Source organism: Rattus norvegicus, chromosome 1 (assembly GCF_021556685.1).
Source record: "Rattus norvegicus strain SHRSP/BbbUtx chromosome 1, alternate assembly SHRSP_T2T, whole genome shotgun sequence".
Taxonomy (NCBI): domain Eukaryota; kingdom Metazoa; phylum Chordata; class Mammalia; order Rodentia; family Muridae; genus Rattus; species Rattus norvegicus.
In genome coordinates this window covers 17964632-17991415 of record NC_141534.1, presented here as the reverse complement: position 1 = coordinate 17991415, position 26784 = coordinate 17964632, and the positions used below count along the sequence as shown (strand labels likewise).

Sequence of the window (26784 nt, the reverse complement as noted above, 5' to 3'; positions counted from 1 at the left end):
ATAAAATAATAGGATGTGATGACATTATTTCATTCATTTTTAATCATGCACTATCCATAAATGATGGGCATTTGGTTAATTGGCAATGTCTGCTGCTCTTCTCACAGTATCCTGAGAGTTCTGTTTTCCACATATATGTACAAGTACCACAGTGACAGGGATAAACACCTTAGAAAGTATGGTACCCTCTTAGGAATTGCTATATCTAGATGACAAATTGAAGAAAAAAATTGGTAGATATCTGATTTTTTTGCATAGCGTATATTCCACTATGAATTGAAATGAAGTCGTTCTAGCGGTAGGATAAAGAGAGTTTTGTCTTTTTTAGCTTGGCTCGTACACACTACTTTTTGTGTACTTAAAACTTTTTATTACCTATGAAATATCTCTGATAACATGAAAAATAATTTGTTTATAGGACCAGTTCATGAAACCGTGTATGATTTTTGGAGAATGGTATGGCAGGAGCAGTCAGCCTGTATCGTGATGGTCACTAATTTAGTGGAAGTTGGTCGGGTAAGAAAAAACCTTATTATTTATTTACGTATATAAGTATTCTTAAACAATAGTCAACTCCCTTGGAGAATATCATCCAGTAGTTTAAGAATATTTCATCGACAGGAATATTTCGATTGGATGCTCCTAAGTGAACTTTCAACGATTGAGAAATATTTGATTTCTCATTGAAAAATAAGATAATCTTTCATTTTCAAACATAATTTCTGAGAACCTTGATGCACGACTGCTCCCCTTCCCTTCTCCAGTTCTTCCCTTGTACCCTGTTCCCAAATGCATGATCTCGTCTTTACTTATGACTGCTACATGTTTATACAACCTGCAAAGTTCTGTGTTATTATTCATATACACATACGTGTGGGGCCAGCCACTTGGGATTGGACCACCTGTAAGGCAACATTTGAAGGAAACTAGGATGAGCTTGAATTTTATTCTGAAACGTTCCTGAGCTGTTTGACTTAACATTTTTTGAAAGTGCACAGTCCGTTTATTTTGTGACATTGTCTCGCCTGTGTTTGAATTATGGACTAAATTTATCGTCGGGATGAAGTTGTCTTTCCTGCTGTGTATGTGTTCGGTTAAATCTGTACCGGTGCATTCTTCTCATCACTAGGTGAAATGCTATAAATATTGGCCTGATGATACCGAGGTTTACGGTGACTTCAAAGTCACCTGCGTAGAAATGGAACCACTTGCTGAATACGTAGTTAGGACATTCACCTTGGAGAGGGTAAGCTTTCAAACTTGTATTGAAAATGTGAGTATTGATATTTTCAGAAAATCACTGCGAGGTTCTGTTCTGATTACCATGAGATCCACCTACTGATCTATTCGTTAATCTACAAATTCATTTGTTTTCGTTTGCTTGTTTCTTCACTTTAGTTTTAGTTTGTTTTGGGACAGGGTCTCAATGTGCAGTGTAGTTCTGGCTGTCCTTTGATTCACTCTGCCTCAAACTCACAGAGGTCCACCTGCTTTTGCCTCCCAAGTGCTGAGATGAAAAGCATGGGCCACTAAACCTAGCAATCTACAGATTCTTATTTGAGAGTTCAGCCTTACGACATATGTTAAAATCCCTGTTCTTACTGGAGAGCCCTCAGCTGAAAGGATAGTGATAACTACAAACAAGAGATACAGAGTGGCAGAGTGCCATGGTGGAATGAATACCCTTTGGAAACTGAAACAGGAAGTATTACTGAAATACATGACAGAACGTTCCACAAAATCAAAGGGTTAAGCTGAGGAGCCTATGTTAAATGGTATGTGAACCTGAAGGAAGTGAGGCATGAGGGTATGTCTTGGGGAGGTGTTCCTGAAAGACGTGAGTCATGCCGGAGCCCTAAGACTTACATTTGTTCTTCTGAGACTCGTGGATCAGATTTCAGAGATGGGGAACTGGGGGAAAGGAAGGATGCCGGATGAAGGAGTCAGAACCAGACGCTGAAGCCTTCCGGCTGCGCAGTGACTTTACACTGAGTTAGGTCACTGGAGGCTTTAACGCTTAGGGTACATGGTTATTGCTCTCTTCTGTTTTCATTAATTAATTTTCTAATGATATTCTCATTGTTAAAACACATTCTAAGTGCTCTCACCTCCCGCCTCTCTCAACTCTCGGCTTTTCCTATCCTCATATAATTTTTGGCCATGTTGTGACCCGCTGAGTTTAAGGAGGTGAGCTAAAAAGGCAAGAGAGGGTACACAGTCTGCCATTCTCAGGAGATGGACCTGGGCACAGAACCGTGGACACTGCAGAAGTGCTTACTGTGTAGTAGAACACACAACCATGTACTCAAAGGCACATGAACACACAACCATGTACACAAAGGCACACACAAACCTAAGAATACCAGTAACATCAGTTTGTGGTGTTAATGTAAATGAAAATCACTAGACTCTGAAGACAGGCAATAAATTGCCTATTGAGAATGTTTGATGAATATGGATATATCATTTTGTATTTTTCAAATGAGCAAAAAGTGTCACCAAGGATGATAATCCTCATTGATTGTGTACGATCACAAACATGGAATTGGTTAATGATCAGAGTTAAAATACTTTAAGCCTCTACAAATCAGTATATGAGTTTGTCCATAAATTTAAAAAAAAAAAAAACATTTGGGCATTTGATGCATTTATCTATTGTGAGTCTATTCTTAAGAATGTATTTGTAGGCAATATCTAATTTGCGTTGTTGAAAAAATTCTAGATAACTATCAACATGATGTGGCAGGGAATTAGTCAAACCATTAGGAAACCAGAGACTATCAATAAAACAAGGGAAAGTTATATATTAAGGTGGAAAATAATACCTTGAAAGCCTGGTTGCCTAAAGAGATCAATAAAATACCTAAATCTCTAAGGGAGGCACAGTGATAAATGTTCAAACATTGTATAAAGAATGCTACATTAGAATATATAACTGGAATTGCATTGGCTATTATAAAAGTCACTTTAAAAATCAAGCATGAACTTTGACATACAGACATAGATTTTGGTCCAGACCCACCAAGCGTCTAGGTAAGCAGATGGTGTGTGTATATGTGTTCGGGGACGGGGCGTGATTGTTAAATTTACCATTGAAATGGAAATGTGGCTTTGTAGCCGTGAGTTTCTTTTAAAGGATGGTCTTGGCCATTTTTTTTTTTTTTAGCCAGAGAAGACCATTAAAGTCAACAAGATGTATTTGGAAAGCTTATATGGTGCTGATACAGAACTAAATAAAGTTCTCGCTCCCTCCATCCACTCTCATGCACACACAAAGATGATCGCGTTCATTCAAAAATGTGAAAGATTTTAAGAAATACTGACTCTAGTCATGAAGTCAGAAAATACCTGAGCTATTACATTTCTCTAAGAGCATAAAGACATTTAAATTAATGAAAGACATGGAGTATAGGAGTGAAGCGACCTGATTTCATTAATTGGTTCGTGGGTTTAATGTATTGTCCTTAAAGATATCTGTGTGGTGCTTTAGCAAAAATAAGGAGACTTCCTGTGTGGACAAGTGACCTCCTATTACTATGTCATACATGGAGTGGAAAGGACACTGTTCACTATACTAAACTAACATAGAGGCTCTTGGCTGTATTATTAGGACACTGAGGTGGATAGATATTTGTACTAGTATTCAACATTTTTTGCAAATTTAAGCAAATTAGTAAAAGAAATGTTGTATGACAAAGGTGACGTTCTTCTTTAATTTACGTATACGGACATTTTGCTTCCGTGCATTTTCGTGTACCACAGGCTGTTTAGGGTGCCCGTGGAGGCCAGGCGAGGCCATGGATGCTGTGGGTCTGGAGTTACAGAGGGTCAGTGCTGTCGTGTGGGTGCTAGTTCTCCAGAAGTAAAGCCAGAGCTCCTAACTGCTGAACTGTTTCTCCAGCCATGGTTCCATAGCCGTTTTTAAAGCCAAAATTTTTTTAATATAAGCTGTTCTACCAAGAAAACTATGATACTATTATTTTTTAAAATCTAATAATATTTACTTAAATTACTAAGTCAACACAACAGTTCATGTTTTCTTTACTAACAGTCTATAGAAAATGTATGAACAGGGCTTCTTCCATAATGACAGAACATCCCCCACTCTTTGACTGTATTTAGCAAGGCATGTTTCTAAATAGAGAAAACAGTAAAATACATCAAATGCCATAAAATAAGATGCAGATGATCAAACACCTTTCCCAGACTGCAGGTCCCGTGAGATTAATGTCATCACACTGCTTTAACCTAAATCTAAATGCCACTGGAGTCTTTCAACCTTTTTTTTTTTTTTTCTCGTTATCTAAACTGAAGGCGGTGCCTTCAGAAGAAGGGCACATATCTGGTGATTAGTGTGAATTTTTTAATTAATTAATCATTGCGATTGACACTAGTCAAGCATCCCACCACTGAACCGCTTCCTAAGCTATACAAGGATTTTTCCAAATAAAAGACTCCTGTGAGGATGTTTACCGCCAGATAGGGAAATCAGTTTTTAAAGTCAGCCTTGCACATGTCACCGGAATAGAAGGGGACAGCCCAGCCCGTGCAACCACACTGGGTGAAGTAGTTAGGATAGAGGACTTGAAATGTAGCAAAAAACGAATGTAATGTTTCCCACTTTGTGGTTTCGTGACGGCTTTTGCGATGGGAATGTTAAGGTTGTTCATAGAGCTCTTTGCATGTAACTTACTGTGCTGGGAATTAATACTGAAAGGAATTATAGCCCACGATCACTAGCTCCTCAGAGTTTGATAACACTGTTTGCTGTAAGACAGACTCTGAAGATACACCGCCGTTCTTAAATTGATTTATTTAGTTCCTATGTTTTCGCTTTTTCTGATTGACCAAGTAAGATTAATATCTTCACCAGTAGCTCACAGTAAAGTTAGATTGATATAGATTTTTTTGTTGTTTATACAAATACAGATCCTTAAGCATGCATTTTTTTCAGTATTATATTTACAGTGCCCAATGCTTCCTCAATTCTAAGGATTTGCTTATGAAACAGGAGAGGGCTTGTCAGTACCGTTGCGAGGTTCTCTTAGATTAACCCGATAGGAGAGAGAATGGCAGTGGATGGGTCACTTCCTTCATTGTGCTGTTACCCTGGATAATACTTTGTGAGCCAAATTACTTCACAGAGCTGGGGAAAAAATCATTTACCCAGAGAACAGTTTAGCTGCCCGTGTATTTTCACCAACCAATTTAGCGTAGCACTGTGCTGGAAAATCCCTACGTACTAGGCCTCAAAACCATTTTCAACATGGATAAGCAAGGTTTTGAAATCTCCTCTTGAGTATACCAGGTCAAGAGGACTTTCCCATTTCCTCCTTATCCCTCCCAATCATTTCATGTGACGTCGTCACTCAGTAAGGAACAAGCTGTCAGTGGCAAATAAAAATTACCCAGAAATCAAACAAAGCTAACTTTCTTTCATGCCAGTTCTCTGCCAATTAAAGTTAAGTTCCCAGGCCATGTGAGACCAATACCATTTAAAAAAAAATCAGTAAACGCTCATTTCTTTCATGGCCACTCAAATCTAGTAGCCATGGTGTCTTTGGTGGTTTCCTATGAGTTGTTTCTAAAGCACTGTTTTTCTGTCTTTGTGTAGAGGGGCTATAACGAAATCCGTGAAGTCAAACAGTTCCACTTCACTGGCTGGCCGGACCACGGTGTCCCGTACCACGCCACAGGGCTGCTGTCCTTTATCCGAAGAGTCAAGCTGTCTAACCCTCCCAGCGCTGGGCCCATTGTCGTACACTGCAGGTGAGCCGTGCTCCCAACTTCAAGTGAGCATCCAAACAGGACTTCAAAGTGCAAAGGCTAATGTCGCTGGCTCACTCACGAGGTGGGGCTTACCCGTACTACAGATAGTGTGGAATTAACAGGTAAAAGTTGGCTGTGTGTGGCATATAAGCTAAGAACTCACAGATTCCACATGCTCACCCTAGTGTCGTGTTACCTGCGAGTATAAGCACTTAGTGCCTCTCAGTGGCAACATGCATCGGGAGGTTTTATCAGATTTGAAAATCCCACACTGCTGCATAGAATGGTTAAAATAAAGGTTTGTTTGTTTGTTTGTTTGTTTGCTTTACCTTTTTTTTTTCCACTCCACTGGAATCCCAGCCTGTAGAGCCAAATGCCATTACTAAATGGCTTAAATTGCAAGAATCGGGGCTCTAAAACAGGTGCATAACTTTTTCTTTTTCAAAACATTATCCTTAAAAACCACACTGGTATGAACCTGTAAATATATTTTTAAATCCAGATTTCTTCTGATTCAAAATTTATGTAGGAAAACAAAAGCACTCTGAGACCCTAAAAGTGAACGGCAAGGCTCGTTTTGAATTAGGGCCAGAAAAACAAGTACCGCTTCTAAAAAGCTGTCCTGAAGGACGCATACCAGTCTCAGAGAGCTCGCCCTTCTGAGAGCACCCCCTTCTGAGAGCACCCCCTTCTGAGAGCTCGCCCTTCAAGCTGCTTCATGCCCAGAACTTCAGCATCTTCCTTTCTTTTTGCAAAATCCAACCCATTCAGAACTTCAAGGACCTTTGATAATAAAAGTAAAAGATAATGAAACAAAGGTAAGAGAGGCATCCCATAATGATCAGACATTGGATACATCTTAAAGGGAAAAAAAACAAAACGTCACTTCAGTCCCCCAGAGATCTGATATACTCTCCTCAATTACTTACCTGTCACAAACACTGGGAACGGTGATTGAGAAGAAGGTATAAGGGAAAGAATTAGCGATACCAAGACAGATCTTTGGCCAACACTCTAAGAGAACAGCAAGTGTAAGACAGGCGACTGCACTGGCATAGCAAGGAAATAATGCCGTTAGCGCAAGTCACCCTTAGATAGTGAGGTAAGTACGTTTTAATGCAGACTTCTTGACTCATCCGGGGTTTGTGAATTGCTTGCTTCATGGATGCCCTAGAATTCTCCTATCCCCAGAAACAGAAGTGCCCTTTTCCTACCCATGGTCATCTCTGCATGAATGGGGGAAAAAAAGAAAACTGAACAGTGAATCCCTTCCCTCTCTCCCCTGCCTGTCACCACCCCACAATTGATGGTGTCTGTCTTATTGGTGTGACAATGTAGGGATTTTCCAAAGGCTAAAATAACCAAAGCATGTAACGATTCTGCTTTGTAAATGAAACGAAAGGGTGGCTATCAGGCTAAAGAGCCGGCTCGGTAGTTAAGAGCACCGGCTGCTCTTGCAGAAGATTCTAGTTCAGTGCTCAGAACCCACATGGGAGCTCACGACTGCCTGCGACTCCAGTCTCAGGAGCCCAGTGCCCTCTTCTGTCGTCCTAGGGCACCAGGCACACACATGGTAAACATGTATACACATACAGTCAAAACAGCCATTCGGGTGAAAATCCCAACGTGTGTAGAATACAATTTTTAAAGGCACAGCTGTCACGGTGACGTGAGCAGTTATACGTACTCTGTGCCTTACAGTGCACTCTGCGTCCCCTTCATAGAGGGAGCAGAGAGTCCTTCTCTTTTGAGAAGAGCAGAGGGGGCGTTCATCTTTCCTGGTAGTATAATTCTCGTATCCAACCATCTCCTTTGGTGTTTCCTATGAACTATGGCTACCCGGATGTTCCATCTAAAGACTTTGGGATCAATGGCCTGGGTGTTTACATGAGCCTTGCTGGGCTGGCGAGGCTCCTTCCTACTGTTGGACAGCTGAAGACAGCGTGTGAAGGAAATTCAATTTGCAGTTAGATTTCGTAGCTTGATTCCACCACCGTTTGAATCCCATGAGTATGAAATTATAAAATATTATAAAACTAGAACATTTAAATTCACACGGAGCAAAGTACATGTGCAGAATTTGAACAATATGTATGTAGACCTTATGTTCAAGGTGGAAATAATTTGCAACCCTTGTTCCCACCTAAGTACATGCAAAACCAGACACTACATATGAAGTTATTTGTGCCTTAGGATGTTTTCCTTCCTGTAGCTCAAAATGCAATAGAGCCTCCAGCTTACAAAGACAAACGTGCTCTCATGCTTCTTTCAATTTCTCAGTGCGGGTGCTGGGCGCACAGGCTGTTACATTGTTATTGACATCATGCTGGACATGGCTGAAAGAGAGGGTGTGGTCGACATCTACAACTGTGTGAAAGCCTTACGATCTCGCCGCATCAATATGGTCCAGACAGAGGTACACTGACTTGCCCTTAGTCAAGTTTTTCTTGTTTTGTTTTTAACTTTTGTTTCTGCCGTATACCAAATGAGACGTATTTTTATATATAATCAAACTTGACTCATTAAATCTTATAGGGAAACTTGGACATCTTAAGTTAATAGTTCCGTTTCAGTACATTCTCTATGTCCTCTAAACTATACTAAACTAATATGAAATTGTCTCTCTTTCCTTGTGATAGGAGCAGTACATTTTTATTCATGATGCCATTTTAGAAGCCTGCTTATGTGGAGAAACTGCCATCCCTGTGTGCGAATTTAAAGCTGCATATTTTGATATGATTCGAATAGACTCTCAGACTAACTCCTCTCATCTCAAAGACGAATTTCAGGTGCTGACTGTTTCTAAGGTTTCTATGAAAGCCTTTCCAATTTGTCCTGGGTACTAATAACTCCTAGAAAAGGTCTTTTAAGTCAAATGTGTAACCTTTGACCCTTCTGCAACTATAATATAGCTTTTATGTCTTTTGTTATGTACATTACGGAATCATTTTTTATTAATGTGCTGATATCTGCTATATCTTGAAGGGCAAAATGAGTTCATATTCTGAAAAGAGTATGAGAAAAAGGTATTATAGCAGTCAAATCTGGTTATGATTGGTGTGTTTATAACTTCTTTTTTCCCCAAATAGAGCCTCACTATTTTGACCTTCATTGACATGTTCAATGTATAATCAGCATCATAATAATAATTCCTGGGACTTGTCCTAAACATTGTGTTAGCGCCAATGAGCTCACTACCTTTACACATCCCTCAGTGTGGAAGAAAAAGAGTTCACACCGAGCTCCAGGAAACTGCTATTTAGATTCTTGGCGTAGTGTTCTAACATGACAAAATGTAATTGCAAATGGCGGCTTCCCCTTTGAAGGTCATCATTCCAGTCATGAATCACCATGCATTTTCTTTGACTAGGCAATGCATTTTACGGGTAGCTGTGTTGTTTTGCTATCCCTTCCCTTTGAGGAGAGACATGTGAATAAAATGTGTCTGCTGACTGTCTCACTTCCCAAGCTTCATTAGCTTAACTAAAGAGGCTATCAGCCTGTCACAGAGGCAACCGCCATTGCCTTCAATCACCAAATCCTTCACCTTCCACCTGGCTTCCCAAACACTTGATGGATTTGTGTTATGCGATTAAATGGGTCACTGTCTTCTAACCCAAGTTCCCTTCTCTCTTTAGACTCTGAATTCGGTCACCCCTCGACTACAAGCTGAAGACTGCAGCATAGCATGCCTGCCAAGGAACCACGACAAGAACCGTTTCATGGACATGCTCCCACCTGACAGATGTCTGCCTTTCTTAATTACAATTGATGGGGAGAGCAGTAACTACATCAATGCTGCTCTTATGGATGTAAGAGACTGACTCATTGTCAGCATAAAAATGCCCTTAAAATCTACAGAACGCAACTGAAAGCTGGCTACTTCCTTTGTATTTGGAACGATGGAATGGACTAGAATAGAGAATTAAAAACTGTCAGTGAAATACAAATTGTTTGGAAAAGGATTTTAGGCTGCACCTCCAGAGATTCTTAGCAACTATACCATGTATAGTTTATTGTAGATATGACGTTTGATAATTACAGCATCCATATAGAAAAATCACAAGTTATATACTTCATCTTAATTATTATAAGATTTAATTATATTTTATCTTACCTGATTTAAGAGCAATTGACACCTGATTATTTTTTTAACAGTAGGAATACATTTTAAAATCACAGAATGCCACATCCTACCCCAATTGTGGATTTTTTTTATCTGGGATGCTCACAGTTCCAGTAATTTGAAGGTAGCTCGTTTTGTTTAGTTTTAACCGAGTCTATTTAGAAATAACTAGGGAAGACATGAGCAATGTAAGATTAAAAACCTGCCATCAAGAAAGAATTATTTTGACCTGCCCCATTGCTCATACCTGCAGGTTCTCCCACATGCATCCCGTGTGGCAGTCGCCCATAAACAGAACAGGGAAGGGTTAAAGTTTTCTCATCAGTCATCTTGCTTTGGCTATCTCTGGGAGAAGCTAGAAAGCTATCAGGATTCGGAATCCTTTAAGGCAGTTTATTGCTTTCATCCCTTTTTCGTCTTCATCTGTGAAACGCTAGCAAGGAAAATATAGGAGTCCTTTTCCTAAGTTGTTACCCCTATTGTTTTTAAAGACAGGGTCTCGTGTAGCCCATGAGACTTATATTGTGCAATGGATGATGGACCTGGACTCGAACTCCTGATCTTCCAGCCTTCACGTCTCCAGTGATTAGGATACTAGGCAGGTGCCACCATACCCAAGTACTTGTTGGGTTTTCTAAAATTAATGTCAGTAAATGTGTACCCTGATACACATGTGGGACATCCTACGATCTCCTGCAAAGACTACTCTTATACGTTTTTCTTTCTTTTGTGCTACAGAGCCTAATAACCTGAGAGCAGGCTCTTACTGGAACTAACTCCATCCCTGAATTGCCAGTATAGCTTCAATTCATCATAAATATATAATATAAATATTTTAGTATAGCGCATGACTCTGACAGATTGCCCAGGCCAGATAAACATTGCTTTAATAACCACAGAGAGTTGATTACCTGAGAAAGAACATGTTGATGATACCTGCCCAACACAATAACTGTACGATTTTGAGGTACCTGTGATTTTTTTTTTTATTGGAGAAGAGATGAATCTTATAACTTTATTTACACACTTGTGGAAATTAAATACATAGGGACAGAGCAAGGATGTTTTGCTTATTTTTCTTGCAGCCTTTTAGAGACTCATTACCTTTGGGAAATTGAAACCATCCAACAGGTACCTCATGGAGGGTCTTCACCTCAGGATGTTCATCCATCTCTTCCTCTCTGTTTGTCCTATATTAACCTTTGTCAGTGAAATAAAAGTGGGAGGGGCCAAAATGCTTTAGTGACATCAAACTCTATGTCATTTACTGATTCTGTTATATCCTGGGACCAGTATGTCCTGTGGCTTAGGCAATACTCTGGTTCTGTACCCATGCAATGTTGCTACCACTATTTGGTCCTACAGTGGAGTACACTGAATCTGTGTATACAACTGTGCATTGTTTTCATTCCTCTAGACTTCTACAAGTGATCACAGTGAAAATATGATCGTGCCTACCTCCCTTCCCACTTCTTGACTGTACATTTCGTGTCCTTGAATGTCTCAAGTATCCTATTTTTCCACAGAGCTATAGGCAACCGGCAGCTTTCATCGTCACACAATACCCGCTGCCGAACACTGTGAAAGACTTCTGGAGATTAGTATACGATTACGGCTGTACCTCCATTGTGATGTTAAATGAAGTGGACTTGTCCCAGGTTGGTGGCCATTGACTGATTTCGTGCTTTCGGATACATCCTCGCAGAATAGTAATAAAATATCATGTTCTACTTTATAAGGACTCTAACCCCCTTATCTTTCCTTCTCAACCTCATCTAGGGCTGTCCACAGTACTGGCCAGAGGAAGGGATGCTGCGATATGGCCCTATCCAAGTGGAATGCATGTCTTGTTCAATGGACTGTGACGTGATCAATCGGATTTTTAGGATATGCAACCTAACTAGAGTAAGTCGTCGTTGGGGTCATTTGAACTAAACTGATGCATAGTGAGTAGGCACGTAATTATATCCAAATAACAGGGAAAGAAGAATCAATAAGCACCACACAAACCATACCAGAGCCACTGATCATCTTATGCCTTAGTTCTAGGACAGAATGCCTCCCAGACACGGGAAATTTGAAATGCCGAAAGCTAGGTTTTCCTGTCGATGACCGTAGTCACATGTCCCATTTGGAAATCTAGACTCACGCACCCTTTCAGGCATCCCTGATAGTCTAGGCCTGTCCCCACAGCACCTGTGGACTTAGGACAAGGATGAAGGCACACCTTGTTAATATTGATATCCAGTCCAGAAGAAAACATAGCAATGAAAAGTAAGAGTAATCATGATGACAACAGAGGGGGACAGGATACACCATGCCAGCGTCAAAGGAGACTTCCTTGTCACTGTGTCAGGGTCTGTGTGCAATGGGAAACCGGAGCCTGAGGGAGAAGCCAGCCACAACCATTGTTGAGTCTCTCCCACTCCCAACCCCCATCTATGTTTTCTGACTTCCACCTCACTAAACACTGCAGCATCTGGCTCTGCCCAGCTCTGAGGGAGGAATTGGTGTTGCTAAGGTTTGCTTTTTGCCAGCAGCTGAGTGGCAATTGTGTCCCACAGGAGTTTTTTTTCTTTTCCTGACAAGTCAAGTGCTTCCTACAATATAATCTCTGAAAGTCTTTTCTTAAAAAAAAAAAAAAAACCAAATGACAAAAAATAATCTACTAAAACCATTTAGCTTATGTAACCAGATAGTAAGCAGAACTAGAAGAAAATGGTAACCTTCTTGAAACAGCGCTTTGAAAAGAGGCAATTGCCTTGTTTTTAAAGACATCAGTCTTCTTTATACCTGTGATGTTAAGTATGTGGTCAGAGCTATCCTGTTTCTTATATCAAAAGGACTATCTGTATATCTTGTTAATTAAGAACAGGATAAACTCATAACCAATTCCATCTTTCATTTTAGTGGGGGGAAAAAAAGAATTAATTCAGTCATAATATTTAGGCGTATCTTACACTGTAATTTAAATGGAACCGCGTTATGTTTGCACATCCATTCTTACATAGTTTTAGTGATATTTTAACTAAGCAACTGTAGCTGTTCAACTACAGAAGCAAAGCTCATCTGTGAGTTGAACTCTTTCTATGGAATGTATTCAGATTTGAAATCTTCATTGCTTCATCTTTTTCTAGAATATTACATTGTTTTGATTATGTCCCTGCATATATTATGTTCTGGCGCTTATTAATCCACGATGTTTTCATTCTTTATCTCATTATTTAGTATCATTCACTGCATTCTGAGTTTAGTATACAAGTGCAGTATTAGAGGAGATGGGATCTATGTCCTAACAAGAGGTTCATAGACTTTCCATGGGAGACTTAAGAGCCAGTACCTTGTGACCACTCACTCGATGTACTGCATGGTCGTCTCTGTATGTTCTCTTCAGGGTCCTAGGTTTCTGTGTCTTCCAGCAGCAGTGCTATTTTGAAAGTATCATGCAGAGTTCTTGCAACACACAGTTTAAGGTGAAAGGAGGAGGTTTCTTATCTCTAGGGAATGTATACCTTACCAGAAAAGCCTAGCATCACACAAGAAACTTTACAAGTATCTATTTACTGGCATGGTGCACAAGTGTCAGCGCAGAAGCACAGAATAGAAGTTGTTTAAGTGGATGATCAGACATAAGTGACAAGAAAATACTTCTGTAAAATAAGGACACTTAAGCAAAAATTTTGAGGAATTATTAGGTGTTATTTGAGCATGAGATAGCCAGAGATGGAGAGCTTTCAAGAACACTGAGGTTATGGGACATCACGGGAGAGTCTGCAGGCAGACTGGGGTCAAACTGGCTATTCTACTTGATAGTAAAAAGGACGCTATAGTAAGAAGTTCTCCAAACAAACGGGAAATGCTCCTCTTCAAAGTTTCCAAGGCAAGAAGAAAAGAGGTACATAAGCTAAAGGGAGACCAGCATCTCTGACCTCAATGGTGTGTTAGAGGGAGAAGAGGTGTGGTGATAGAAACGAACCAGATCATGAAAGGGGTTTTAGGTCATGGTAGACTAAGACATTAAGAAAGAGTGACAAGATCACTTTTGAACTTCAGCAAAGTCATGGTGCCTGCAGTAAGAATAGATGGAAGGGAGGGTGGACCAACCTACTTCACAAGCATGCCCAGATATTTGTCTCCAAGGTGATTTTAGAGCCTATCAAGTTAACCATGAATATAAGCCATCTCAGGCAGATAAAAAGGGCAAGTTGTAGGTTCTTCTCTCATACCTCGGAATATTTCTGAAAAGGCCCCTGAATTACTAGACGTGGTCCAGTATAAATTCCCTTTGTATTATGAAAGATGCATGTCTTTTACCGTGTATTAAAGGTTCATCCTGATATCCATAAAATGCTGGTTTTCCCTACAGCCACAAGAAGGCTATCTGATGGTACAGCAGTTCCAGTACCTAGGCTGGGCTTCTCATCGAGAAGTGCCTGGCTCCAAACGCTCGTTTTTGAAACTGATACTGCAGGTGGAAAAATGGCAGGAAGAATGTGAAGAAGGAGAAGGCCGGACAATCATCCACTGCTTGTGAGTAGGGCAGGGCAGGGCAGGGCAGGGCAGGGCAGGGCAGGGCAGGGCAGGGCAGGGCAGGGCAGGGCAGGGCAGCTTGGCCTTACCATGCAAGGAGCCTCAGAACTCATTCCCTGGCTAGGCTTTGCTTTGTGTATATCTAGATGATGCTCCTCACATCCTGACACACAGACCTACCACAGATCTTATTTCAAAATAGAACTCTAGTCTCCTGAATGAATACTTTACTAATTTTAGTTTTTTGTTTTCTGTTAAACATGATATACTTAGAAGAGATGGCCCAGCAGTTAAGAGCACTGGCTACTTTTCTAGAGGATCTGGGTTTGACACCCAGGACCCAACTGATGGTTCACAACCCTCCCTGACTCTAATTCCAGGAGACCTGGTGCTCTCATCTGACCTCCATGGGCAGTGCACACATTGGGTACACAGACAACATGCAGGCAAAACGCCCTCACAATAAAATATAAAATAAAAGGGAGTCAGTTGTTTTATGCTTTAACTCTTTCAAGCACCTCTCTGGACAACTTCTGTTTTATGTAAGTGGTTAGGATCTCAACATCTCTACACTGCAACAGATTATGCCTGTCACATAATCCTGCTCATAAGCTCCTGAGCTAGCTTTATCCTCTAGTTTCTTCCTCTCTGCCCTTCACACACGAATGGAAGGGAGGATTCAGAGAATTGGGAGAAATTTTAAAGCTAGGTTTTCCTTCCCAAGAGAACGTGATGGTGTGGTGTGCGGTTCTCCCAGCGGTGCTAAGCATCTCTTTGCTTTCAGGAATGGCGGTGGGCGCAGTGGCATGTTCTGTGCAATAGGCATTGTCGTGGAGATGGTGAAGCGGCAAAATGTGGTGGATGTTTTCCATGCAGTAAAGACCCTGAGGAACAGCAAGCCAAACATGGTGGAAGCTCCGGTAAGCCGCAGAGTCCTGGGAAGGTCTCAGTGACTACTGAGTCATGTACCCGCTTACCGCGTGGGCTTCACATAGATCAAGGAAATCAGTCAGATGCTCGAATGAATCCTGCTGGGACTTCGTGACTTATAGGTAGGGAGCGTAGCAAGGCTGCCTCTGCCCATAGAAATGCATTCCTTATCACACGATCCGCTGCGTGAAGAAAATGCTCTCATTTAATTTGAGAGACGCTTAGGGCTGTGATTTGTGCTGTGGCGAACTTTCGTAAATAGTTCTAGGAAAATAAATCTCAGTAAAGCGTAGCTTCTCTTTTGCTTGTTTGAAGCATACTGAGTTAGCTCGCAGAGTATGCTCCTAGGTCACCTCAGAATCTTAGACACCTAGTTTCTGTTGATTCATTTACTTTGTCTTACCTGACTTATTTTGGTGCACGTATACGCGCGTGAGTGTTGCTAGGTTAGGAACCCAGGGCCTCGCGCATGCTAGGCGAGGCATCCCACCTCTGACCTGTATGCAGGGACCTGACACCCAGTGTTTTTGAAAGAGCAACTGAAGTTTATTGCGGCCATTATTTATAACCCTTCTCCATCAAATCCGAATGTAAATCGTCAGTCTGCCCTGGCTATCAGTTTTCAGCTCTTATCAACCTTACAGTACCACGCATGCACACACTGGGACAGTGAGCTCTCCTAAGCTCACAAATCCTGGAGCGTAGGGACCGACGGGGGTAGGTGAGCAAGGCTCCATTCTGGATGGAGCTGCTCATCAAGTAAGAAAGACAGTTCCGTGGGGCTGGGGATTTAGCTCAGTGGTAGAGCGCTTACCTAGGAAGCGCAAGGCCCTGGGTTCGGTCCCCAGCTCCGAAAAAAAGAACCAAAAAAAAAAAAAAAAAAAAAAAAAAAAAAGAAAGACAGTTCGTGCCTCTGTAACATGCCTTACTTGGGGGTCGCACGTAGTCACAAAGAGATGGGGGGGGGGCAGCTGCAGCGCTCGTAGGAAACAAAGGGAGAAAAGCCAGAGCGTGTCACTATCAAGGTTGCTTGCCCCACTTTAATCAGGATGATCAGAGAGAGAGAGAGAGAGAGAGAGAGAGAGAGAGAGAGAGAGAGAGAACGAGCGCATTCAGCAAGCTCTCGGTGCGCTTTCACCACTTCCTGCTTGGGGTTGTTCACACAGGAAGTGCATTGTTTCCTGAGACAAACATCTAAAGACTTCGGTTTCTGCTGTTTCACCCTGGCAAGCAGCAGCGAACTTCTCCCTTTCTCAAGTGCTCATAGGGGACTCCAGCTGGCACCAGATAATGTCACCCTCTCCGGGCTGCTGGCAGTTGAGGGGGACAAAGAGATTTGAGAAATTTTTACATACAGAATGGACAGGAGGTAGTTATGACTCTAGTTTCAAGATGTATAACCTGTGAAATATACTCTGCCTGAAACATTTCAAATCACGTGGAACTTACTCTTTCCTTCAGAAGTAGCATCTATCTGCAGATTTGTCTTTGATACACCACCTTTTCTTTGACTTCTAAGTCTATAGTTGCATATCTGTTCTAGAACCTTCCAGTGAGCTACTGCTTTCCTTTTTATTCATGTCCCACAAATCTTGACAGCATTGACAAAATGCACTGCTTAATCAACATCAATGATTAATAAAGTTTACTAAGGTTTGGACTGAGTTTGGTAGGTAAACGTAGACTTAAGCAAAATTGAGCGGCACTGGCTGGATGCAAGCATTTTCTGGTTCTTTGTGTGCGCTTCCCCCAGGGAGATCATGTACAGCACGTTTACTTTGGTTCACTTTGGTTGTCAGGGTGAAAAGCAGCACCCACCTCTTAGAAACTCATGTTGCCTGTGGTTTTTGTCAGAGACCCTGGATATTTCAGTATCCGTTTTAAGTTCAGCTCTAGTTCAGTCTGCGTGGATTTTACCTACGTGGACTACATTGGGAACTTTCCAATGAGTTACATAATATAAGTCACCATTTATAGCAGGCTCTGGACTTTTTAAACTTCTCGATGGTGGATTAAGTGACCAGACTCAAAAGAAGCATAATTTTAATTCAAATGTTGCCATATCAAACAAGTTGTCTTAATTCAGAAGAGGTGTCAGAAATCAATTTAGGCGTAAATAAACCTGAAAGATTTTTTTTCTTATTCTTTTTTGAGTTGGTCGAAATGGTACTCTGATGGGATACACACTCTGGAAAAAGGAAAAACATGAAATTGCAAAAGGTGGAGATTCTTCTCTGTCTCTGTCTCTCTGCCTCTCTCTCCTTCCCTCCCTCCCTCCCTCCCTCCCTCTTTTATCTGAAGAGGTCATTTTGAATGTGGAGAAAAGCACAGTTACACCCCAGCAGCAGCACAAAACAGGAAGATATCGAAATAATCAAACAAATAATCCATGTGGTAGATTTTCATATAATATAAAAGAACTCGGGGTTGGGGATTTAGCTCAGTGCTTGCGTAGGAAGCGCAAGGCCCTGGGTTCGGTCCCCAGCTCCGGAAAAAAAAAAAAGAACTCAGAATGTGTCACAAACAAAATGTAAACTAGACAATCATCCTTAGAACTCAGGTTTTACTTTTTTGGAGATGATTGCTATTTCAATCATGTACTAAAAGTGACAGAAGTTAACAAAGGGTGATCTTTAATAATTGCTTCTAATGACTGCTTTTTTTTCTGGCTCTTTGCCTCTCCCTCCCCCACTCCAAGATAGGGTTTCTCTGTGTGGCTCTGGCTACTCTAGAACTCACTCTGTAGAGTAGGCTGGCCTCAAACTGTGAGATCTGTCTGCCTCTTGATTGCTGGGATGAAAGATGCGTCCCACCACACCCTGGTTCTTTACCTTTTTGTAAGCTGGGAAACATTCTTTATTTTAATCACATAAAAGTCCTGGGCACTATATTAAATGATAGAAAATGCAGGGCAAAGCTAAAACATCTTTTTACTGTTGCTCCTTTTTCTTAAGAAGGGATCATTAGACTTGAGTATAAAATATATGTGGCCAGATGTTCCTGTTACATACAAAATAAGTAATTTGCAACTCTTAAATAATCTAAATTGCGTGTCAAGAATCAGCACAGATGCTGTTCTTCACTACTAGCCTTTTGCTAACTCCTTCCCTTCTGCTCTGACACCCTGCAGGAGCAGTATCGTTTCTGCTATGACGTGGCTTTGGAGTACCTGGAGTCCTCGTAGTTCGGTGATACTTTGCAGAACGTCACGTGGAGATCCGTCTGTTGAGCCAGCAGCTGTTGCACCTGTTCCACCTGCACCGAGAGATTTTAATGTGGGGGGGTGGGAGGCTTTTACATTGGAGAGGCAAACGTATTTTTCTTATAAAGTTGTGTATCTTAATAAAAACGGACTCGATCAGTTTCTGTTACCGTATGAGAGCATCCACATTTCGTGCCACCCAGATTATCTTCAGTCAGACGCAGATTCCACTGAGAAGGGATCCGCGTCTGTCCGGTGACCATGCAGCCTTTTCTCTCCTGCTTTCCATAGAGCAGCTACTATACATTGCATGCACTTTGTAAGTGGCGTCCCCCTCTCTTTCTAAAATGAAAGCTGCAGGACCTTAAGAGTGGGGAAGAAAACAAACTGTGGGAAGTCATGGTAAATTTCATTTTTATATGTTCCAAGTGTAGCAGAGTTCTATATTAATGTATAAATATAAATATATATATATATTAAAAAAACTGGCTTATTTTCTTTTAATGTGCAATGATGGCTGGATCATTTCAAGTTCTTTTTAGAAAATATCATAAGCCAAAGACTCAAGTGTACATATGTCTATATGGAAGAAACACATTATATTTATTGGTTACTTACACTACTTTTTCGATGGCTAAAAGACTACTGCCACACAATCTTTTTTTTTTTCGTTTGTTTCAGGAGAGTTTTCTTTAGCTAAAATCAATGGTAAACAATTTTTGTAGATTATTTTTTGTATGTCTAGTGTAAGTAGAGAGCAAACTTTCTATTCATAAACCAGGAAGCAATGTTCTCTGTAGTGGTTCCCTTGTGTACGTGCCTGTGAATTAAATTTATGTACAACATCTTGGCAGTTGTCTTTGAATAGAGGACCAAGTGAAAACGTTGTGCCGAAAATGTAGCTCTCCCCCAGTTTCATTAGGTAAATGATGGCTCGATGGCTGCATAGGCCAAGTCTGCACAGAGGAAAACACTGCTGCTAGCGTGCCCGATGTGGAATATCACCTTTAAGCATTGCTTAAACTTTAAAAGAGTCTCGGCCTGACACTGTCAGGAACAGCGGATGGCGGCATCGCCACTTGCAGGGTCAGGTTTTAGCAAAGTATAAACTTTCCAGGTAACACGGTGTTCCTTTTGATCTTCGCAAGCACAAGCTTTGGGTTTCTACAACAGACAGACAGTGTGAACAGATCGATGCCTGGCTCCCATTGCCTGCTTTTATGAGATTCCCCAGTGAATCTTCCTAAGTGTGGTTTCATTTACGTGCCCCACATAGCTGGAATTTCCCATCCTCATTGGCTTGCAGTTTGTTATCAGCTGAAGCGCTCCGGTGTCCTCTTTCTACGTTGCCTGTCTATGACATGGTGCTTATAAAGATTTAATGAAAGCAAGAGTGAAATAAAGTTTTTATAATTGTAACATGTATTGATTGGGCATCGTTTTCTCTTCTAAATTTCCATGTCTTTATTTCCAAATGAATATCTATGACCCGATATGAATATGCCACAAAAATCCTACTGAAAGTATGATTTATAGCCAGGCTGTAGTAAATTATATTTCTGTTCCCTAAACTGTGTCACATAGTCCAGATCAATGAAGGAGAAACAGGTAAGGGTGAAATGTCTATTATTATTATTACCATTATTATTAATCATTATCATTAGTTTCTTTTATTCTCCATCTTGTCATAATCTGTATTAGTTGCTTTCTGCCAACTATCTAAGAAAAACAGCTTTAACGGAGCAAGAATTTATTTTAACCCTCACCATGAAGGTTTCGGTCCACAGTCCCTGACCTCCTTGGCCTAGGGCTGTGGCAGGGACTCTGATGAGCAGCTCAGGGTGGTGCAGTGGCTCACCTCAGGGCAGCTAGAAAGCAGAGACAGTTCTCTCCCTGAGCAGTGCTGTTTCTTCTCCCGGGGTGGAAAGTATAAAGGCAAGCAGGAAGATGGGAAGGAAGAGAGAAAACCTACTAGCCAAGAAGAAACACATGGACAAGTTCGTGAAAGCTCCCCATAGCCCAAACACCACTGCCCATGCTCTGCCTCCCAGCACAAGTTTTGGTATAAATAATTGTAGCAGAGACACCTGACCTAAAATATAGAAATTCACGAACTCATGCAGGATGTGTTTACCTGGCAGCGATAGCTATATTACCATTGCACGTGACTCTGATTTGCGTCACAGAGATTCATTTCTCCTCACAAAGCTGCACCACACTTAACGGCAAATACAGCTATCCACTGAGTTCAGTGGACCATGTAGGCTCTAACACTCAATGAAAGAACAAATGGTGTCTTCTTTTTCTGCATCAATAGATAAAACATACCATGTGTGCTTTGAGGACTACTGTAGCCAGTTTATCAGAAGATGGTATGAGAGGCTTAACTGTGGTTTTTTTCTGCATATTTGTGTTCAAAGACTCACACTTTATAGTGTTGAAAGCCTCCCTTAGTAGACCTATGTGTGGTCATGTCCTTCCAACCATGTCCTTCGGGAAAGGTACCTTGGTAGAGTGCTGGAATATAAACTCTGGAATATTGTGAATTTGAAATGTCTCCAAAGTGTGTGTGTGTGTGTGTGTGTGTGTGTGTGTGTGTGTGTGCACGCGCATGTGTGTGATAGACTTGGTGGCATACTGATGGGCTCTGAGGGAATGAGTCACCATGAAGGTTCTAACATTATTAATGCATTAATCCAGTAATAGAGTTATAATTTGATGATGTCATTAAGAGATGGTAGAAACTAAGAGTTGGGGATCTGGAAACATGACTCAGCCATTTAAATTACCTGCTGTGCAAACATGGAGGCCCGTTTGGATCGCCGAAGTTCATTGGTCAGCCTTTCTGAGTTGGTAAGCTCTAGGTTCTCTGAAAAACTGTCTCCAAAACTAAGGTGAGGAGAAATTTGAGGAAGATATATTATGTTGACTAGTCATGGAGAAACTAACAGTTCCTTGTTGAAAAACATGCGTGACTGAGAGCGTGACCCAGGAAGGTGTATCTTGTCCCTAGGCCCCGACTGTCACTTTGCTGTGTACTCTGGTGGCCATGAGGTAAGCAAGTCTGCTCCATGGCACAAGTTCTGCCATGATCTTCAGCCCCACCACACCTTAGCAAAACCCTAGGAACCAAAATAAACCTTTTCCCTGTAAGTTGCTTTACTCAACCATTTTTGTCACTCAACATGTCCTCTAGGTAATCCTTTCAGTGTCCTCTAGCAGTTTCTCCTGAAACATCGACTTGTGATGTCATATCTACCAACCTTTTTCCTGTATGTCCTTATTAGGGAGAGGCTGGAACTCTGTGGTTCACAGACACAGTTAAAGCTCTCATGCTATTAGAAGCAAATAATCGAATGGGAATGAACGCATTTTAACCAAGCACTTTGAATGAAAATGTGGTCTTCTAGCCTAACCAATACAACCCATTTCTTATACTTAGTCTGAGGACAAAGGAAAGGATTTCAGATAAAAACAGTGTACCCAAGTGATCTCCAATATGGAGAGGGAACCAAGGATGTCCTGGACATGGACAGTTACATTGGCTTCTCACCAATGTTGCTTATTAAATATTTGTCTGTTGAGATCCTCCCAGGTTCCAGGCATAAGCTTTGAAAGTTAGACCCCAATAACTGTTCCTTACCAAATAGATTTGGCTCCAGGAAATGGAATGACAATGCTCAGCACCTACAACACTCTTTCAACAACCATGAGTGATAATACACAGGAGAATGCACCTGTAAATTCAACTGGAAGTAAGGCATGGCCTTGATACTTAGACTAACATCTTTTAGGGCTTAACAGTCCTCCATTTGTATTTGATTGCAGTGAGTTTTGACAGCAATTCATTCTTAAGAAAAGAGTCAGTAGTCTGTCAATGCTCAAGTGTAGTTAGCAGAATTTACCCATACAATATTTTCAGTGACTTCATACAAACTTCACAGCCTTCCAAGGTCTGTGGCAGTGTTTTTAGAAAAGACCAATTTCATGTATAATCTGTGTATGATTTATTTATTGTTATATTAGGTCAAGTGAAAAGACAGGTTAGCATTATTCACTCTAATAATCTCTGCCTAGCTACTATTTCATAAGGTCTCCCTACACCTTGAATAGAGGAATGAATGGTATCTGCACCTTTCCACAGTACTAGCCTAGTCAGTCCACTGAGTTTCAGAATAGTATTATCTGGAGTCAAAAGGAAAAGCTCTTCTTGGGATCTACTGTAAGCTACGACTCACTTCTAGAATATAAATTGTCCAAAGATCAATAGAAATGTGATAGATCCATAACACTTCAGCACTTCCGTCCCCCTCCACAGTGATTTGAAATGCTAACCTGGAAGAGAGCAAACACCAGGGAGACCCTGCCGCATCAAATCCTAAAAGAAAGTAATGGATGGATTTCTAAACCACTGAAATAAACATAAGGTCCTACAGAATATCTCAAAGCTCTCTTTAATGTTAAAATCTGTCCATGGAGGGAGGAGGGACACATATTTATGGCAGCTAGCACCTTTCGGAATGCACTTGTCAATTTCACAGAATAATATGCAGCCAAAACTTAATATAAAACGGCACTGCTGATATACCAAATTAACTCTTAAGGTCTTATTCGTCTTGACTCTACCCTGAGTATATAGAATTGAGTCAAAGAAAGCCTTGAAAAGGGAATCCTACTTAGAGACATGTATTTAGTATAGCTAGATGTGGGAATAAGAAATTCAAAATGGTTTTCTAAATAGAAATTAGACCATCCAGGCAGGGAAAAGCCATGTGTTAAGCTTTGTGGAGGCATGAAGATACACAGTCCAACTGGGTAAGTAGAGAAAGGATGAGAACCATACTCCCTTGTGTTGCTGACAAGAGCAGTAAGTACACTCATGGTTACAGACTAGAAGGTCCTTCTGGGTAGAGACTGCAGTCATATTTTGTTTTGGTTTTAGGATTTCACATGACCATTCTGGTCATCCTGCAGCAGATGACGTCACCTTTTGCTTTTCTACTGGCAAATTCATTTATTAAAAAACAAAAAGCAACCTGAATTTTTCACTCTGGGTAGAGCACTGAATGCTACCCACTCTGCACTTGCCATTTCCGCTATTAGAAACACAGATGCAGGAGTCATGGTGATTGGCGATGGTCACTTGACAAGACAGAGGGAACAGTGTCAGTATGATGACAAGTACCTCTTTGACTCAGAAATGTCTACAACTGAAGGATACAGCAGGTACCACTCCAGCCTGTGCATACGCATGTGCACTGCTGCATGGGAACACAGATCCATTCTGATGCATTCTTAGCTCATTGTTCAAAACAATGCAAAAGAAAAAAATCAAAAGTTCAGTGTCTGAGATTTGTTAGGGATAACAAGAAACTTAGGTCTTTGAAGCCTGTATCTAGCGTGGGAGGGCTACAGGATCCCTGGTGAGTGACCCATTGTAGACTAACATTGCACTCTTTTGTCCTTTATACATATGGAAAGAAATAGGAGTTTAGTTGTTCCAATAAAACTATGTCTGGATTTTTTTTTAATACTATGTTTTCCATTGGCCTTATATTTCTAAACACACGTGTCTAGTAGAAACTGGAGAAAGGTGGTTTTTAGCTGAAGCAGGAAGAAGAAGAAGGTGTCTAAGAGGGAATGTAGTCAAAGTACATGATGTATTTGTATGAAGGGATCTTCATGGCCGCTGTTCTTTATTGTCGACGTAAAAATATAAAAAGTTAAATGTTGTCTTTTAACTATGTCCGACACTGCAGTGCCCCAAGATATCAGCTAGACATCTTAAGTCTCAGTCAGCAAAGCCTCTCACCCGCTCTGCTCTATCCCAAAGCACATTCCCGAAGGCCTCTCTCTGAGCCTGGCAGCAATCTCTCTACCCATCCAGTTCCCAAGGCAGGTTTCCATGCCAGAAACACACATCCCAACTCCGTGGCAGCCCAGACCAGCCACCCCACACTCCCTTACACTTAAATCTGCACACGAAAGAACACACAACACAATAACCTTAGATCCAATTGATAAGATATAATTGCCCACCTAAACATACAAAACCCTGTACACATCCATCCCTTAAGAACATTCATAACAACCTGTAAAGGTACAGCGTGGGATCTTAACCTCAGCTTCCATATTGTCCCGCCGCAGCTCTCTGTCTCCTGCCAGTTCCTCCCTTCAAACTTTTCTCCTGCCCATCCTTCCTTCTCATCCAATGACAGGCCTCATTCTCTCTTGTGCCTGCCTCACCTGTATTTTGCAAATTAAATGGGGAGAAGGTTCTGGTGAAGTCACCTGAGTCCTGAGTACAGGACTAGGCAGCCATCCAAAGGGGCAGCGGAATTAGCATCAAAATACAGATAACTCCAGGGCAAACCACAACACTTTATTCAGTATATCCTGAAAAAGAAAACATGGGACTGGGCTGTGGTTCTGTTGGGAAAGTGCTTGCCAATCAAGAATTAGAACCTGTTAGCTTCTGAGTGTCTGTATGATAGTGAGGGTGGCGACGATGGGACTTTGGGTCTTGGGGGCCAGCTGGCCTAACAATATTAGTAAGCTTCAAGTTCAGCAGAAAGACCCAATCTCAAAAAAGAAGATGGAATACTATTGAAGAAGACTGTGAGCATTGACCTATGACCTCCATACAAAAGCTACATAGGTATGCATTCTCTTAGAAACTGTTCATTGTTTTTTCTCTCTAGATAAGTGTGCAAAATTTCGTCAGTTGTGAATATTACTCTTATTGAACTTGGATCCATTCATTACCCCAACAAAAGAGAAAGCTAGCTAGTAAAATCTTTCCCTTCAAGCATCCTTTAGTTAGAAAGTCAGTATCATACTACTAATAAACACGAATGTGAATCAACAATATGAGAACTCTGTAATAGCCAGATAACTTTGGAACATATAAGACAAGATAGTTTCACCCAGATGACAGGAAGCATATTTGAGATGTTGACTATTAAAACTTGAATAAGTTTTCTGTCTTTTTCCAGCTAACAAAAATTATTTTTTATACTTAATTTCATTCTAAGTTTTATTTTATGTAGATAAGCCTCATCTCTTAAAAATAGGAAAGGCTCGGGTAGGGTAGGTATTAGCTAGGCATGGTGGCTCATACCTATAATTCCAGTACTCAGGAGGCTGTGGAAGGACAATTGCTGAAAATTTAAAGGCACCCTGAACTACATGGTAGTTCTAGGCCAACCTAGGGTACAGAGGAAGATCCTCTTTCAAAATAAAGAAAAGGATAAGTGTGTCTCTGCTCACTGCTGAGATCATGAAAGCATATTTCATCAGGTAGCTCACCTTTCGCTAGGCTTCTCAAAATGATGACAAGAAAATAATCCTTCCAGAAATAACATTGCAGCTTCAGAAAGAGCATGTGCCACGGTATAGCCCGAGGAGCTGCTTCAGTCACGAGGGCAGCACAGCATCTGTGGATCACCGTGTAACCCAGATTGTGACTGCGTCTGCTGACTTCTCTGACAGGTGCAAACAGTGTGGGCACTTGCCCGCCCACAATGGGAGCCTGCCCTTCACTTCCAGAAATCTAATTGCCTGAAGCACAGTCAGCAGACTCAGGTGGATTTATTTTCACCTTCGTGTTTTATTCTTAGCATGATAAAGTGTTTGTTAATTACTTACTTCCCAATGTCAGGTTCTTCACTGCCTAGGATCAAATGTGGTCGATGGATAGGAGGCAGAAGGGCTGTTTGCACATAAGAAATCACATGATTCTCTTTCTCACTGTAGTAATAGACAGTTAGACACCGAAGACTGCCAAATCCAATGGCCTTATTAGTAAGATTCAAAAATTAAAGCCTAGATAACTCATATGTCTGTGTCAAAAAAAGTCATATGGTAGGTAACTGGAGATTTCTGCTATGATCTCCATCTCCTTCGTTGCCCCTGACCTCCCCTTATCCTTGACTAAAGGTGTTTATACAGAGAGGAAATCAGAACACGGAGTTTTCAAGCATTGGAGAGGAAAGGTGAACAACAGAATGAATGTAATTGTGGGTATCTTACAGCATTCTTATGTCTTTGTTTAATCAATCATATTCGATGATTTAATAGCATAACTGATACTAGTTCCAAGTAGAAAAAAAGGCAAAAAATATTGGTGGTAATAGACTGTCATACTCAAACACAAAAGCTGGACACCGAGAGAAATCGCTGAGAACATTGTACCCAGCATATGCACAAAAGCAGTAAGATAATCAAG

The 26784-nt window shown here is 41.1% G+C and overlaps 1 protein-coding gene across 18 annotated transcripts in view; it reads left to right on the top strand.

Annotated features, from left to right (window-relative positions):
- Positions 1-19982, top strand: part of Ptprk (protein tyrosine phosphatase, receptor type, K) — a 499334-nt gene extending 479352 nt beyond the window's left edge. For 17 of the 18 annotated variants that reach the window (XM_087567119.1, XM_087567108.1, XM_087567090.1 and 14 more), the window contains 11 exons: positions 419-516; positions 1130-1246; positions 5615-5769; positions 8050-8185; positions 8409-8558; positions 9408-9581; positions 11422-11553; positions 11675-11800; positions 14262-14425; positions 15210-15345; positions 18486-19982. In XM_087567119.1, coding sequence (XP_087423245.1) covers positions 419-516; positions 1130-1246; positions 5615-5769; positions 8050-8185; positions 8409-8558; positions 9408-9581; positions 11422-11553; positions 11675-11800; positions 14262-14425; positions 15210-15345; positions 18486-18539 — 1442 coding nt within the window. In that variant the 3' untranslated portion in view covers positions 18540-19982. 18 annotated transcript variants of the gene reach the window in all.
- Positions 19983-26784: the final 6802 nt, after the last annotated feature.